The sequence below is a fragment of the Mobula hypostoma genome, chromosome 1, assembly GCF_963921235.1.
Source record: "Mobula hypostoma chromosome 1, sMobHyp1.1, whole genome shotgun sequence".
Lineage (NCBI taxonomy): Eukaryota > Metazoa > Chordata > Chondrichthyes > Myliobatiformes > Myliobatidae > Mobula > Mobula hypostoma.
The window spans coordinates 227,996,293-228,012,704 of record NC_086097.1 but is presented as its reverse complement, the minus strand read 5'-3'; the positions used below and the strand labels follow the sequence as shown (position 1 = coordinate 228,012,704).

General features: G+C 42.4%; 1 protein-coding gene across 1 annotated transcript in view; it reads left to right on the top strand.

The window, feature by feature from the left end:
- The window catches only part of LOC134343386 (serine incorporator 1-like), a 92,828-nt gene that overhangs the window by 957 nt on the left and 75,459 nt on the right, over positions 1 to 16,412 (top strand). The window contains exon 2 of the mRNA XM_063042092.1: positions 16,102 to 16,263. Coding sequence (XP_062898162.1) covers positions 16,102 to 16,263 — 162 coding nt within the window. The remainder of the gene's footprint in view (positions 1 to 16,101; positions 16,264 to 16,412) is intronic.

Genomic DNA, 16,412 nt, shown 5'->3' with positions numbered 1-16,412 from the left:
AGATTCGGTCACCCAACGATATCAAATATAGCGTCCCGTCCTCTGCAGATGTCACCGCTTCGACGTCCTTTTGTGTCTGTTTAAATGCCCGAGATAGAGAACAGGACAATAGCGTCAGACGCCCGGGCAGCTGCTATGTTTGGAATGGTAGTATAATGCTCACTCAGTTCCCGTCTTATTTTGCAACCGTTTTCTTCAGGTCTTTTCTTGAACGCCCTCTTCACGCCCGCTTACTTAGTTTCCCACCTTGATCCACCCTCTCCTGTCTTTCTCTACCTGCTGCGCCCCGCCACCCGCTGAGACCGTGAGCAGGGACCCGCCGTGAGGAAGCTTTCTGCCATCTTCGCGCGGGTGACGGTGTTACCGAAAATACACCGAATTATAACGCCGAGGATACCGGTCATACGTTATTAAAGGAGGAGCTGATACACTGAGGGGTTAAGTTTGCGTCTGGGTGGCATCCGGTTTGGCAATTAAAATGCTCCCCCTCATCTTGTTGCTGTGATGTTTGATAATTACGCTACAGGAAAATAAGCAGGCGTTAGGATAATTTTGCCAGCGAGTTTATCTTTGGGGCAAGTGTGGTGTTCGACGATGACTCGGAGTGGGTTAGGATATTTGTGAGTTCCCTGAGGATCATTTCTTCCTTCCAAGAGTTACAAAGACGTATCAACACTTCTGAGGAGCTCTGAAGTGATCTTATCCTGTGATACAATGCATCTTTGTCGAGGGTCTGAATTAATCTGGTGGATAATCTCAATAAACCTTACTCTAGGTTCTCTCTAAATGAATGTATACCAATAAGGCTATTACCCCTTGTTAAAATTCTCTTGAGACCACACCTTTACTGAAGCCAGTCTCCAGCCAATTCCATTGACGTGTGTCATGGTTGAGAAAATTTGATACAGCAGAGGTATGTGACCAGACAACATCCAGCTGTAGTAATGAAAACCTGCACTCCAGAACTAGCTGCACTCCCATTTAAACCATTACAGTTACAACACTGACATTTACCTGACAAATTGCCCAGGAATATCCCATTTCCCCCCCAAAAAATCCAATCCACCTGATTCCTAAAACCCCACTTGCCAGGATGAGTGCAGTTCCAATAACCTGAAGAAGGTTCACCAGATTGATTCCTGGGATGGCAGGACTTTCATATGATGAAAGACTGGATTGACTAGGCTTATACTCATTGAAATTTAGAAGATTGAGGGGGGATCTTATTGAAACGTATAAAATCTGAAAGAGATTAGACAGGCTAGATGCAGGAAGATTGTTCCCGATGTTGGGGAAGTCCAGAACAAGGGGTCACAATTTAAGGATAAAGGGGAAGCCTTTTAGAACCGAGATGAGGAAAAACTTCTTCACACAGAGAGTGGTGGATCTGTGGAATTCTCTGCCACAGGAAACAGTTGAGGCCAGTTCTTTGGCTATATTTAAGAGGGAGTTAGATATGGCCCTTGTGGCTAAAGGGATCAGGGGTATGGAGAGAAGGCAGGTACAGGGTTCTGAGTTGGATGATCAGCCATGATCATACTGAATGGCGGTACAGGCTCAAAGGGCCGAATGGCCTACTCCTGCACCTATTTTCTATGTTTCTATGTAACCCTCAAGAACGTCACCACTGCTTGGTACTTCATTCAATTGATGGCCCAAGGTCACACTGGCAAGACACGATGACTTTTTGCGGGCAGTTAACAAAACTACCAACTATTCTACTAAATATTTTTTTTTCTGGACTACCATCACTGCAATCTACAGCCTGTAATTTCACTTTGGGAGTTGTGTTTTTGAACCGTCAGTATGACCTGCCATTTTTAGAGTATCCTAAAGGATTTGGCTAACTGGACTTTTGAAAATGCAGGTATGGCTGCATTGTTGGAGAGACTGCAAAGTAAATTTATTATCAAAGTACATATACAGTGGTTCTAGAAAGTTAGTGAACCCTGTAGGATTTTCTCCATTTCTGCATAAAAATGATATAAAATGTTATCAGATCTTCACATAAGTCCAAAAACTAAAGAGAAACCAATTAAATAAGTAACATAAAAAATATTATACTTGTTCATTTATTTATTGAGAAAAATGGTCCAATATTACATGTATTTGTTGGAAAAAGTATGTGAACCATTGCTTTCAGTAACTGGTATGACCCCCTTGTACAGCAATAACTTCAACCAAACTCTCCTGGTAACTGTTGACCAGTCCTGCACATTGGCTTGGAGGAATTTTAGGCCATTCCTACTTACAAAACTGGTAGTGTGGAGGAGCAGAAGGATCTGGGGATACATGTCCACAGATCCCTGAATGTTGCCTCAGAGGTAGATAGGGTAGTTAAGAAAGCTTATGGGGTATTGTCTTTCATAAGTCGAGGGATAGAGTTTAAGAGTCACGAGGTAATGATGCAGCTCTGTAAAACTCTGGTTAGGCCACACTTGGAGTATTGTGTCCAGTTCTGGTTGCCTCACTATAGGAAGGATGTGGAAGCATTAGAAAGGGTACAGAGGAGATTTACCAGGATGCTGCCTGTATTAGACAGTATGCATTATAATCAGAGAATAAGGGAGCTTGGGCTTTACTCTTTGGAGAGAAGGAGGATGAGAGGAGACATGATAGAGGTGTACAAGATATTAAGAGGAATAGACAGAGTGGATAGCCCCAGAAGTGTTATAGAACATCCATGTGGTCTTTTGCAAACTTTAGATGTGCACTAATGTTTTTTTGGAAAGCAATGGTTTCCTCTGTGGTGTCCTTACATGAACACCATTCTTGTTTGGTGTTTTTCTTATAGCAGATGCATGAACAGAGACTTTAGCAAATTCTAGAGATTTCTGCAGGTCTTTTGCTGTTACCCTTGGGTTCTTTTTCACCATTGCACATTGTGCTCATGGTGTGATCTTTGCAGGATGTCCACTGATAGGGAGAGTAGCAACAGTAATAAGTTTGCTCCATTTGTAGACAATTTCTCTTACCATAGACTGATGAACATTCAGATCTTTAGAAATGCTTTGTAGCCTTTTCCAACTTCAAGCATCTCGACAATTCTTCTTCTAAGGTCCTCTGAAAGTTGTTTTGATCAAGGCATGGTGACCTTTCATGAGAAGAGCAGGCTCTGGCAGTATATTGACTTTATGTGTGTGTGTTTTATTTATATAGGACAGGGCAACGCTGCAACGCGCACTTCCAATCTCATCTCATTAATTGGAACACCTGACTCCAAATAGTTTTTCTAGAAGGCATTACCCCAGTGATTCACATACTTTTTTCCAACAAATGTATGTAATATTGGATCATTTTTCTCAATAAATAAATGAACAGGTATAATTTTTATGTTATTTATTTATCTGGGTTCTAGGACTTATGTGAAGATCTGATCACATTTGCAGCCATATTTATGCAAAAATAGGGAAAATTCTGCAGGGTTCACAAACCTTCCTGCACCACTGTATATCACAATATACAACCCTGAGGTTCATTTTCTTGTGGGCATCCTCAATAAATCCATAATCGAATCAATGAAATACCGAACCAATGATCCGTTCAACCAGTATGCAGAAAACACCAAACTGTGTGTACAAGTATGAAAAGAAAGAAATAATAAATAAATAAACAATGAATATTGAGAACATGAGATGAAAGTGAGTCAGTAGGTTGTGGGAATGTTTCAGTGATGGGGCGAGTGAAGTTATCCCCTCTGGTTCAGAAGACTGATGGTTGAGGGGTAATAACTGTTCCTGAATGTAGTGGTCTGAGTCCTGAGTTTCCTGATGGTAGCATTGAGAAGAGAGCACGTCCTGGGTGGTGGGAGTCTCTGAAAATGGATGCTGCTTTCCCGTAACAACGTTTCATGGAGATATGCTTATTGATGGGGAGGGCTTTACCATGATTGAGTGGGCCTTATCCACTACTTTTTGTAGGATTTTTCATTCGAGGGCATTTGTATTTCCATACCAGGCTGTGATGCAACCTGTCAAAATACTTCACCAATACTCTCCACCACACACCTATAGAAGTTTATCAACGTTTTAGATGTCATACTGACAATTTGGCGCAGGATTGAAGTGGCAGGGCCCTTGCCTGAGAATGAAAAACAAATTGATGTTTAGCCACTTTAAGCACTGAGCCGGATTAAAAAAGTTATGTCTTTGAGGCCGAGGGTGAAGGACAAGCTGGTGTTCGGCCCACTACTCTGTGAGGCTTTACTTGCCTCAGCGCTGAACTGACTCAGCAGCTGTGGTGTGGCCTGCAGCCATTGACACTTGCCTCATTGTTGAACAGGCTCCGGGGCAGTCAACTCCATTTCAAGGACTGTGCAATTTATGTTCTGTATATAATTTGTTCACTTTTATTATCATTAAATGGAAAAAACATTTTCACACATTGGCTGGTTTTTGTTGTATGGTTTTTTTCTGGGTTCTATTGTGTTTCTTTGTTTTGTGGCTGCCTGCAAGAAGATGAAGCTCAAGGTTGTATATGGTTTACTGAAGCCCTCTATTGCTTGGGGTCGACTATGGGTATTATGTCCTAGCTGTCTATCTGATCGCAAGCTCATACGCAAGCCAGGACAGTATATATGGAGAGCAAGCTGTTGACCTTTCAGCTGGTTCCCCTTCTCCACACAACTGATGAACCCAAAGGAGCTATGGAGACTGATACAGTTTGGCACCAGCGGCATCGCAGGAGTTGCCAGTCAGTGTTGTAGGAATGCCTTGGGGATTCCAGCTCTGGATTTTTCCTTGTGGTTTACTCCCGAAGTATTCCCCATGAGTGTTATGGCCACAAGGCAGCGGAGGTTTGAGATCAAAGTTATTCTTTTGATCGATAAGCTGCCAGCCACAGCTGATGATCCCATCTACCCAAAGCGATTGGTTTTAAGGTGCCAGTAACCCTGCCTTTGCCCCTTCTCCTGTCAGTAAAACTGTTCTGCTGGGCTTAGTATCTAAGCCACATGTGAAGGCCAGGAGCTGGACGTGGTTGTCAGAGGCTATTTGAGATGCACACCATTAAGAGCATTTTATAGGTATTAGGAGCTTATACCTACTACCTTCCCTAGCTATAACAACCTTAAGAAAAATATGTATATGACATACCTACTTTGATAATAAATGTACTTTGTTTTTGACTTTGACCACTAAGCGCAATGAACTGCAGTGTGTATCATCTACAGAAGGCACTACCATTACCAGTCCAGGTTGCTTTTCACAAACCTGTGATCTTCACATTCACCAAAACACACGGGCATCAAGTGCATGGTACTACTGCCTACCGCTTCATCTCCAAGCTGCTCACCATTCTGACTTGGAATCATATCACCAATCCTACATCATTTCCGCATGTAACCTCCTCCCTGGTGGGAGCTCAACAAACAATTCACGAGAAGGGTGTATGGGATCCTTCATAATCTTACCACTCCTTTTCCAACACCTTTTTGTATATATGTCCTTGATGGCGGGTGGTTGGTGCTGGTGATGCATTGGGCAGTTTTGACTACCTGTTGTGCAGCCTTCCTGTCCACTGTAGTGCAGTTTCCATACCATGATATGATGCAGCTTGTTAGCATGCATTCTGCTGCATATCTGTAGAATGACATGAGTATAGATATGCATAGTCCAGCTCTCCATGGCCTCCTCAGAATGTGGAGATGTTGGTGAACTTTCCTGATTGTGTAGAATGTGTTCTGGGACCATTTTGTACCAACTTCAGGTTGTACTGAAATTTACTGGATTTGTAACTAAAGTGGTCTCTAGCCACTGCTGTAACACCTGTCTAGTTTGAATGGATGGATTAAATCTATTTTACACTCCTTTACTATTAATTCTATTTGCAGTTAGTTCTGGAATCAATGGAATTGATTTTCGTCTGCAGGTTAATCCATATTAAATTAATTAATAACAGCTTAGCTCACCCGAAATATCTTCACTAAGACAAATTCAATTCTTTGCATAAGATAATTTGAGTTAATGTTTACAATCGCAGGTGTAAATACAGGTCTATTAAAAGGGAAATTGCAGGAAAATGAAGTTTAAAGGATGTCATGATTAAAAGAATAAAATAGAACTTTATTGTCAGTGCTCAAGACAAGACTGTGATACAACTCCAGTCCGTTCACAACAGATACTTACAATTCATGTGGTACAACTTAATTAAAAATCCTGTATTTAACAAGTGATTCTAATAGTCCACAACACTCAAAAGGTCATTGGCAAGCTGGGGTGTGACACTGTTCAGCTGCACAACAGCCCTCGAGAATGAGCTGTTTCTCAGTCTTACTGTCTTGGCTAAGATGTCTCTGTATCTCCTACCAATGGCAGGAGATTGAACAGAGACTATCTGGAATAGGATGGGTCTTTAATGACGTTACGAGCGCACTATAGACATCAAGAATTATAGATGGGCTCCAGGTCCAGTAATTGAGTCCCAGTGAAGTGTTGAGCCGTCTTAATCTCCTGCTGGAGAGCTTTGTGATCTGCCTTGCTGTAGCTAGAATACCACACTGTCATTCCATATCTATCGCACATCGATAAAAGTTGGCCAGCAATTTTCAGGGCAGGTTAGCTCTCCTTCAGCACCTCAGATGATATAGTCACTCTTGTGCTTTCCTTACTATTGAAGTAGTGTTGACAGACTAAGAGAGCTCCTCAGTGATGTTCATCCTCAAAAAGTTGAAACATGAGATTCTATCCACTACCACACAGTGGGGCATTGCCTTCCCAAATTCAATTATCACTTCCTTTGTCTTCTTGATTTTGAGTGCTAGGTTGTGGTTCCTGCACCAATCAGACAGTTTCAGAATCTCCTCTCTACATGCAATTTGCTATTGTTTGTGATTAGGCCAATCACAGTTGTGTTGTCTGCAAATTTGATGATTAAGAGTGCAGTCATAGGTCTTGAGGTACTTTTAATGTCAGAGAAATGTATACAATATACATCCTGAAATGTTTTTTCTTCACAATCATCCACAAAAAACAGAGGAATGCCCCAAAGAATGAATGACAGCTAAATGTTAGAACCCCAAAGTCCCCCCCAGCTCTCCTCCCTCCTGCATGTAAGTGGCAGCAAGCAATGATCCCCTCTCACCCCACCAGCGAAAAAAAGCATTAGCACCCACCACCGAGCACTCAAGCGTGAGCAAAGCAACAACAAAGACACAGACTTGCAGTACTCCAAAGACTACATTGTTCACCTGGTGTTTGACATACCACAGGCTCTCTCTCTCCCTAATAAGGAAGAAACACATGTCGCCTTTTCACAGTGAGAGGGGAGACATAACAATCAACTTACTGGTTTATGATGTTGAAAGTCCATTGCGTTGCTTTTTCTGAGCTCTGTGCCCAAAGATCTCAGGTCTCTGGGTACACAACCAAAGATCTTCCGGCTCCCTTGACACACCGGTCTTCAATCCGCCTGTCTCCTGAGATCATAGGGCTCCAAAAGCGAGCCGAGCTCTTAAGCCGTGCCCTAATGTCGGATGACGGCCAGTCGTGAAACCCTGAGAGCGGGTCCCATTCCCGCAAAGAACCAAAGTCAGCGTGTAACTCCGGGTCAGGGTCTTCAAAAGAACCCTGAAAAGGGAAAATAGAGATATTAAAGATGGAAATAGAGCTGTTTCCGAAGATGCAAGCAAAGGAGTTGCCGTTTAGCACCATCTTGACTAAGCTCGGCCCTCCAGGTGAAGAGAGTATGGAGAAGTGGGCTTGGTTTACCGGTGTTCAGGGTTAGTGGGGGGGCTGATCTGCACTAGCCTAGTTTCACCGTCTGGATACGATTAGTGAGGAAGTCACAGTGACTGTGTGGGTTTCCTCTGGGTGCTCCGGTTTCCTCCCGCAGTCTAAAGATGTACCAGTTAGTAGGTTAAATGGTTATTGTTAATTGGCCTATGATTAGTCTAGGGTTAAATCAGGGGATTTCTGGGTCGATCAAAGGGTCGGAAGGGCCTATTCTGCACTGTATCTCAATCAATTAATCAATAAATAAACTCCAAGATCCAAGATACAGGTTGATGTGTCGAATTCTAGACAGTGGAACTTGAGAGTCGGCTTGTTCGGTAAAAGATGCTAAAGGCTGATCTGTAATCAACTAAAAGCATTCTGATGTAGGTGTCTTTGTGCTCCAAGGGTTGTAAGACAGTATGAAGGGCCATAGAAATGCTGTCTTCAGTTGATCTATTTGCCTTGAAGGTGGTCCAAGGTAGCCAGGATTATGTCCTTGATGTGGGAGATGACCAACCTTTCCAAGCACTTGGCCACTTGGGAGTGAGTGCCACTGGTCTGTAGTTATTAAGACATGTTGCTGCTGACATGTTGGGGAATGGTATGGTTGTTGCTGCTTTGAAGCATGCAAGAACCATAACCTGGGACTGGGAGAGTTTATAAATACCCGTCAGAACTTCTGCCATCTGGTCCTGCTGCTTCGCATGTATTGACTTTACAGTGTCGGCACAGCTCCTCCATCCAATAGTAAGGCCCTCATCACTGGTTCCTCATTGTCTACCACCACCCCAAAGCAAGCAGAGAAGCTGTTTAGCTCTTCAGCTAGTTTGGCGACACCATGAGAAGAGCAAGACAAGCGTTTCAGTGAAGCAAAGGAAGCAAGCTTTTGACGGGCTTTAAAAGCAGCTCATTATGCCAGAAGTCTTCACAAAGCAAAGGAAGCTGAAGAAATGGCAGCCCTAGTAACAACATACAGTTCACATGCAAAAGAAAATGTGGCACCAAACAGTGAATGCATTAAGAAAGGTAACAAAACTTGTCAAAGACTTTGTTCAAGAAATTGCTTCAAACCATCTAGTTTTGCTGTTTACAGTGGCATTCCCTCTCACTGTAGCACTGTGAAAGTTGCGTGAAAAGCACAGACTTCAATTGCAAAACTCACAGGACTGTTTGGCTTCCCAGTGTAACTCCATGCTGAAACTTACATTGTTGAGATCAATACATTATTCCCTATTAATGCAAGTTCTCACAGTTGTCTGCATGAGGCAAAACAGGTATGATCTTGATAGCTAAATCTTACAGGTCAATGTTGTAAATTGAGCAAGCAAGGGCTTTTCTCTTTGGAGTGAAGAGCTGACTTGATAAAGGTGTACAAATTGATAGGAAGCATAGATCAAGTAGTCAGCCAGAGACTTTTACCCAGGGCAGAAATGGCTAGTATGAGGGGGCATAATTTTTGGGTCTTTAGTGGAAAGTCTAGGTGGAATGATGGAGTTACATTTTTTACAGAGTGTAGTGAGTGCGTGGACTGTGCTGCCAGGGAGGTGGTAGAGGAAGATATATTGGGGGCATTCAAGGATGATAAAGAAAATGGAGCGCTATGTGGGAGGGAAGGGTTATGTTGAATTTAGGGTAGGTTAACAGTTTGGCACAACATCGTGGGCTGGTGGGCCTATACTGTGCTGTTCTGTGTTCTGTGTTCTACTAGATACAGAGGAGTGCAGCTGTTGACTGAATGGATACAGCAATGATGGAATAAGGTGGCAGAGTACTGTCAGGGGATTAGAAGGATCTGGACAGTCTATTGAAGATCACTGCCCACAGGAGGCATTCCAGAACTAAAGCAGCACCAACTCAGCAGGTCAGGCAGCATCTATGAAATAAACTGGTGATGTTTTGGGCCAAGACCCTTCTTCAGAACTGGAACAGACGGGGGAAGGTGCCAGAATAAAAAAGTGGGGGCAAAGGAGAGTAGCTAGAAGGTGCCAGGTGGGCAGGAAAGGTAAAGGTTTGAAGAGGAGAGTGGGCCATAAGGGAAAGGGAAGGAGGAGAGGAAGCAAGGGAGGTGATAGGCAGGTGAGAAGAGGTGAGGCCATAGTGGGGAATAGAAGAAGAGAGGAGGGAGGAAAAAATTTTTATCGGATAGAGAAATCGATATTTATGCCATCAGGTTGGAGGCTATGCAGACGGAATATAAGGTGCTGCTGCTCCCACCCTGGGGGTTGGCCTCACTGTGGGACAAGAGGAGGCCATAGATCGACATGTCTGAATGAGAATGGGGATTGGAATTAAAATGTTAGGCCACCGGGAACTTCCGCTTTTGACAGATGGTGCAGAGGTGCTTGACGAAGCGGAACCCAATTTACAATGAGTCTCACCAATGTAGAGGAGGCTGCATCGGGAGCACCAGACACAGTGATGACCCCAGCAGATTTGCAGGTGAAGTGTTGTCTTTCAGAACTAAACCTTGGTTCTCCTGGTAAGAAGTTGGCAGAGAAATCCCTGTAAAACCACTAAAACCATGACTAAAATCCATAAATACTTGGTATTTGATGAAGTTGGAAATGTTACCAACACTCCCAGCTCCTGTGGGCTGAAGGAAAAGTACATGAAATCTTTTCTCCTTGGTTATGGATTTTTGTGACCTTCTTAATATATAAAAGAGCAGCAAAATCTGTAATGTGACACAGGATAGTAATAGCAGCCTGGAATAATCATGAGGTAAGGAAGTCAAAGGTGACCACAGGCAAAACAATGAGGGCACAAATTTGTATTTGAAGCTTTAAGGGTGTTATAGATCTAGGGCAGACAAAAATGCTGTTTGACTGTTGGCTTTTTAAATAGCATAGTTTCAGGGATTACTTAATCTTCTCTGTGTGTGGGAATTTTTATTTCTCACACTAAGATCGAGGTCTCACTGCAGATGGATTTTGCATGTTGCCTGAAAGGGGACCTCACATTCGGATGTTTTGCACGAGAAAATCAAGTATTAGGGCAAATGTAAATCCTGTCAGAAAACGGTGAGGCAAATTTCCAGGTGGTTGAATCTCAGAAATGTATGAATTTTGCTCTGCTTAAGTTCATTTTCAACAGCACAACATTTTACTTTCAGGGTGATATGATTGAAAGTGTATCACATTAACTTAAAGAGGCAAATAAACATATGGCAGGGTTAGAAGTTTAGATGGGCAAAGATATTGATGTTTGCTGTGAGACGGATACATATTGGAAGAAATCTGATGCAGTTTTTGGATGCAGTTGCAGAGATTTGATGCAGTTTATGGATGTCATTATTCCCAAGGACGTTCAGCAATTTTGGCTATTATCGAGGCAGTTACTGGGAAATTGAGATGTTTTAAAATTTAAAGTAATTTTCAAGGTACATTTATGTCACCATATACAACTTGGAGATGTATTTTCTTGCAGGCATTCACAGTTAATGCAAAGAAACACAATAAAATCAATGAAACACTTCATACAACACGACAGAAAAGCAAACGATATGTAAAATGCAAAAAAAAGCAAAATAATAATAATAAATAAGCAGTAAATATTGAGAGCATGAAATGAAGAGGCCGTGAAGGTGAGTCCATAGGTTGTGGGAACAGTTCAGTGTTGGAGTAAGTGAGGTTATCCCCTTTGGTTCAAGAGCCTGAGATTTGGCGTGCAGTGAGATTGAATCTGAATTTGTGAATGAACTGGCAGGGCTAGGTATGGAGATTAAAGGATACAAAATGTAGAAAAGTAATTCTGTTCTCTGTACCTTTCCTAAACTTTTGAAAATTGTGCACTCTCTTTACAAGATTGTCAACTATACTGATTCTGTCACCTGATCATAAAGGAACTGCAAACTCAAACCATATTGATGCTTATTAAGATGTTAATTTCCTAAATGTGATCTATGGGTTAGTACTAACATCCCCTTGTCCATCTATGCCATCAGGAATGTAATTCCAGTGGTAGCAACTTATGAGGTATCTATTGATGAAAGGGAATGAGGATTTCTGGGAGCAAGGCTCAGAGTTGGCTTCATTACAGGTTGTGCCTCTTGGGTTCAGGGGCAACTGGCTATGTTGCAGATACACCAATCATTTGTACAAAAATATGGACAGACAATTGAGAAAGAGCAACAGCTTCATCAAAATAACTTTACAAGCATTTGTAGATCATTAAGCTATGGTAACTTCTGAATGTCAGATGAGCAGAGAAAATTAACTGGCCAAATCAGGGCTAAACCTGGGAAATCCCTCTCAACCCTTAAGTCAAAATATGGATGTATAGTAACCATAATTGTTCATGATGCAAGCTCAACTGTCTGTAAGATAGTTTCAGCAACTGGAACACCTTGAGATATATGAACCATTTAACACTTCTACTGGGCCTTAGCAATTTATTCTTGAAGGTGATGTCACTGATTAAGTAAATACATTCTGGCATTCATGTTAAATCTTGCCTTTTACATTTGATATGGATATTCTTTGGTTCCAGTTTAAGTGGTGCTGGTGCTGGCAGCAAACTCAGCTATTAATTACCTTATTACTCACACTTTTTCTCGAAAGCCATCCCTGCAATCAATAGCTTGTTACTTCGCTTTTGGATTTGAGCTTCTGACCCCCCTGTTTTTGCGGTGTGATTTGAAGATTCAAAGGTGCAGGGTAGTCATGGTGTAGTATGCAAGGGCAGAATTGAGGCAGTGGAGCCCGGACCCAAGAGCAAGGAGCAAACCAATGTTTGGCTATTGCTGGAGCAGACTTGGAGGCGATTCGAAGTGGCAGAAGCAAGGCAGGGCAGAGTCCAGGTGGTAGGCCATGCCCAAGAGCGAGGAACATGCTGATGTTTACCAATTTAAGCACAGGGCCAGATTGGAAAGGTGGGTTATGGGCTGGATCGAGGTGGCAGGGCCCGGGCCAGAGACTATATCGAAGTGGCAGGGCCTAGGTCCTGAACTACATCCATGTTATCAGTGAGTCTTTGTATGAGTTCCAACAGAGTCTGTCTCAATTCACAGAGCTCCTCCTGTTGGCTGCATATCATAGAGAGCAACTCCTCCTGTTGGTTTGTGTCGAACTGGTTCTGTTGTTCTGACCTTGGGGGGCTATGTGGTCTCCCCATCTTCCTTTTTACTTTTCCTCTTCAACTTTGGCAAGGATATTGAGGTATTTTTGATTTACAGTTTTTATCTGGAAGTTGATTAGAGACAGATTTTGCATCACAGCTGCACGATGTGGAAGCAAGATGGGCGACGACTTCTTCGTGATCACTCTGTTCAGCACTGGCATCCTGACTGATGTGCTGGTGTAGCTGGTAGGGATGTCCATGGAAGCTGGAGTTCTTGTGCTTCTCTTGCATGACCTCTCTGGATCTCTCATAGATGCTGTTATAAGTTTCTCAAGTTACATCGGGTAAGCATCCGAACCCCTCAAAGACATCTGCGTATTTTTTATTGAGTTTTGCCTGGTCATCTTGGATCTGTAAAGCCACTATGAAAACTCTTTCCTCCAGGTTGAGCCTTTTGCATGTAATCAGACCTAATATTGCCGGTACACTCTTTCAACCATCATTAGCTGTGCCTTTAGGTTCTGTCCCTGGTGCCTGAAGGTCGCTATACAGGCTCCTCTTACTGGAACATTCTCTCCAGTATAGCCTGTCACTTTTAACTTCACTAGGTAAATCGTGCTCCTTACTTTGAGAATCTTGTAATCATCCACCAATAACAGATTTACCTGGGCTCCAGAGTCAAGCTTGAATGGAATTACTGTCTCATTCACAGTCATTGGAATAATCCATTCTGTTCTACCAGCACCAGCAGTGCACAGAGAATCTGCAAAAACTTCCTCAATTTCCTCATCAACAGCATGCACTTTCCTCTTGGTAGCACCAGCTTTGCAGAACTTTGAAAAATCATTTTTCTTCCCAAAATTATTGCAGCACTTTCCATAAGCAAGACATTTTTTTGGGATGTGCCTACCTCCAGATTTGCTGCATTTACCGTTTGATTCTATCTCTTTGCTATGCTGTTATTTTGGGAAATGCTTTGTGCTCTGCCCCGTTGTTTTCACAACATGCTGTGTTGTTTATGTACTGTGCAGCTCCTTAGCTTGTGCTCGTGTGATCTCCGCTGCCCTGCAAATATTCACAGCTTTTCTAGTGTCAAATTTTTTTCACAGGGCAAGTTTTCTCTGAGCCCATCATCTGGGATTCCACAAACTATTTGGTCTCAGACTAGTGAGTCTCTCAAGTCTCCAAATGCACAAGACTTACTCAGTGTGTGAAGCTGAGCTAAGTATTGGTCAAAGCTAACCCCTTGTTTCTGTTCACAGGAAAATAATTTACACCTTGCAAATGTGATGTTTTTACTTGGAAAAAATAATTCTCAAATTTTTGTCAACTTAATGTTTGTCTCATTAATTTGAAAGCTGTTGTAGATGTCCAAAACATCTGGTCCATTTATGTGTAGAAACCTAGATGCTTTCAATTTTTCCTGCACCTTGCGGGCTCTGCTCATGCTAAGTATATACTGAATCGCTGTTTGAAGTGTTTCCCATCAGCTAAATTGCTGGTAAAGTCCATAGCTGTGGGAGGACTTAGATTATCCATTACAGAATTTTAGGGCTCTCACCTGGTACTCTCTTAGTGAATCCGGTGAACTTTGGCAGCTTCAAGATACAACGTGCTCTCTGGTCCACAGCTTCTCTCCGTCGGAACCTAGTGTCTCTTTTTTAGTCACCTCCGGCATTCAGTTACGCTTCGTATTTAGATTTCATACTGATTTCTGACACCATAATATGTTTGTTCTTAATAATGACAAATTTGCATGGGTGAAAAGAATTAACACTCAGTTTATTTACAGAATGGCTTCAGCTCAACCACATTTTACTCGGGACACTCCTGCCTACCAAGAGTGTGTATGACCTGTTCACCAATGTCACTTGCAGTTCTGGCCGAACCGCCCGCACTGCACACTGGGAGCTAAAATTCTTTATAACGTGCACACATAATAACACACTTCACAGCCTGTGAAAGCCTCTTCAAAAGAAGCATGTCAGCCAGTTTTTCTGTGGTGTCATTTTATTAACGGACTGATAAATATTGTCGGCTTGCTGAGGATATGATTAGCTTCTAAATAAAAAGGATGCAGTTCAGATAATTCTGAAATGAGCAAGATGTGACCTCAGGTTATTACTATAAGATCAACAGATGCCAGAAATTAGTTCAAATGGAGGACAACTAGAATAATATCAAAGAGATCACTTTGTTGTCCTACATTGTCAGCCAGGAATTCCACTTGTAGAGAAAGCACATAGTCAGAAAGTAGTCAATGTAAATAAAATAAGAATTCTTCAAACATATTGCATTGCTTCAGTACTGTCTACGAGGACTTTTGGCTCATGAAGTAAGCGATAATGCATTTGCATCTTTAATACTGGGTTCAGATCCAGGTCAGGATATTAATGCCTGGCATAGTTTGAGAGTTGCTGGAAAACCCATTACATTGCACTCATTATATCGCAGTTTTTGTTTACTTTCTCACAAGTATCTCTGGACTGTATACTCATCTGTTCACTGCTTTCCTGATCAACATGGATTATATTTGCTTGTAGTTTAAACTTTCAATTAAGCAGAACCCATTGTTTATAGTTAATGTTCACACTTGTACATCGTTTCCACTGCTCTTGCCAAAGGGGACGCCAGTGCCTTTAAACACCAACAAGCTATGATCCTGTAAAACAACTGATGTCAGTGCTAGCTCTCTGGCCATGAATCCTTCTGTATCAGCGTGCTGCCGAGTACCAGAGGCAAAATTATATCGCCAGAGTTCATAGAAAAGTGAGTAGGCTTCATTCTCCGGACCATCGGGCTCCTCATAGTCGGGGTTGTAGCCTCCAAATATATAAAGTTTTCAATTATCGGCAACACAGCAGTGCCCACTTCGAGTGGGTGGAGCTACATGACCCGGCGGCCTGGCCTGCAGCCTCCCCTGGGGCGCTATGGTAACGTAGTGGTTAGCACGATCCTACTACGGTTCGAGGTGTTGGAGCTTGGAGTTCAATTCTGCCGTTATCTGTAAGGAGTTTGTCCGCCCTACCCCCCCCCCCCCCAATGACCACATCGGTTTTCTCCAGGTGCTCTGGTTTCCACCTACAGTCCAAAACCATACCAACTGGTAGGTTAATTGGTCATTGTAAATTGTCCCATGATTAGGCTCGGGTTGAGTGCGGTGGCATAGCTCAGAAGGGCTTACTCCACGCTGTATCTCTAAATAAATAAAAAAGAATAAATAAAATGTCTTATTCTGGTTAAATGCTTTGCTTTGCTCCAACTTTGGATCTAGGTTACAGAGTTAATATACATACTATGTTAAAATTAATTCTTATTTTCTTGTTTACAGATCCCATGCCTGTGCAGTGGTGCTCCATGTCTGGTGTGCTCCTGTTGCCCGACCGGGAGGACTTCAATTGTAACACGACTGGTGTATACAACTATACTATTAATTGGTACATGTGTTGCTGGCATCATGCTTGTTCCTGGGGTGGAAGATCAATTGATGAAGGTATGGTGCAGGATTATACTTATGAACAATAAGCTATTTGTCTGAAATGATAGTAGATGGAGGGAATTATCCCTAGACGCTTATTAAATGGAGAATGGATTTCATGAACGTGGTTTATGGGTTGCCCACAAACTTGGTTTCTGCATCAG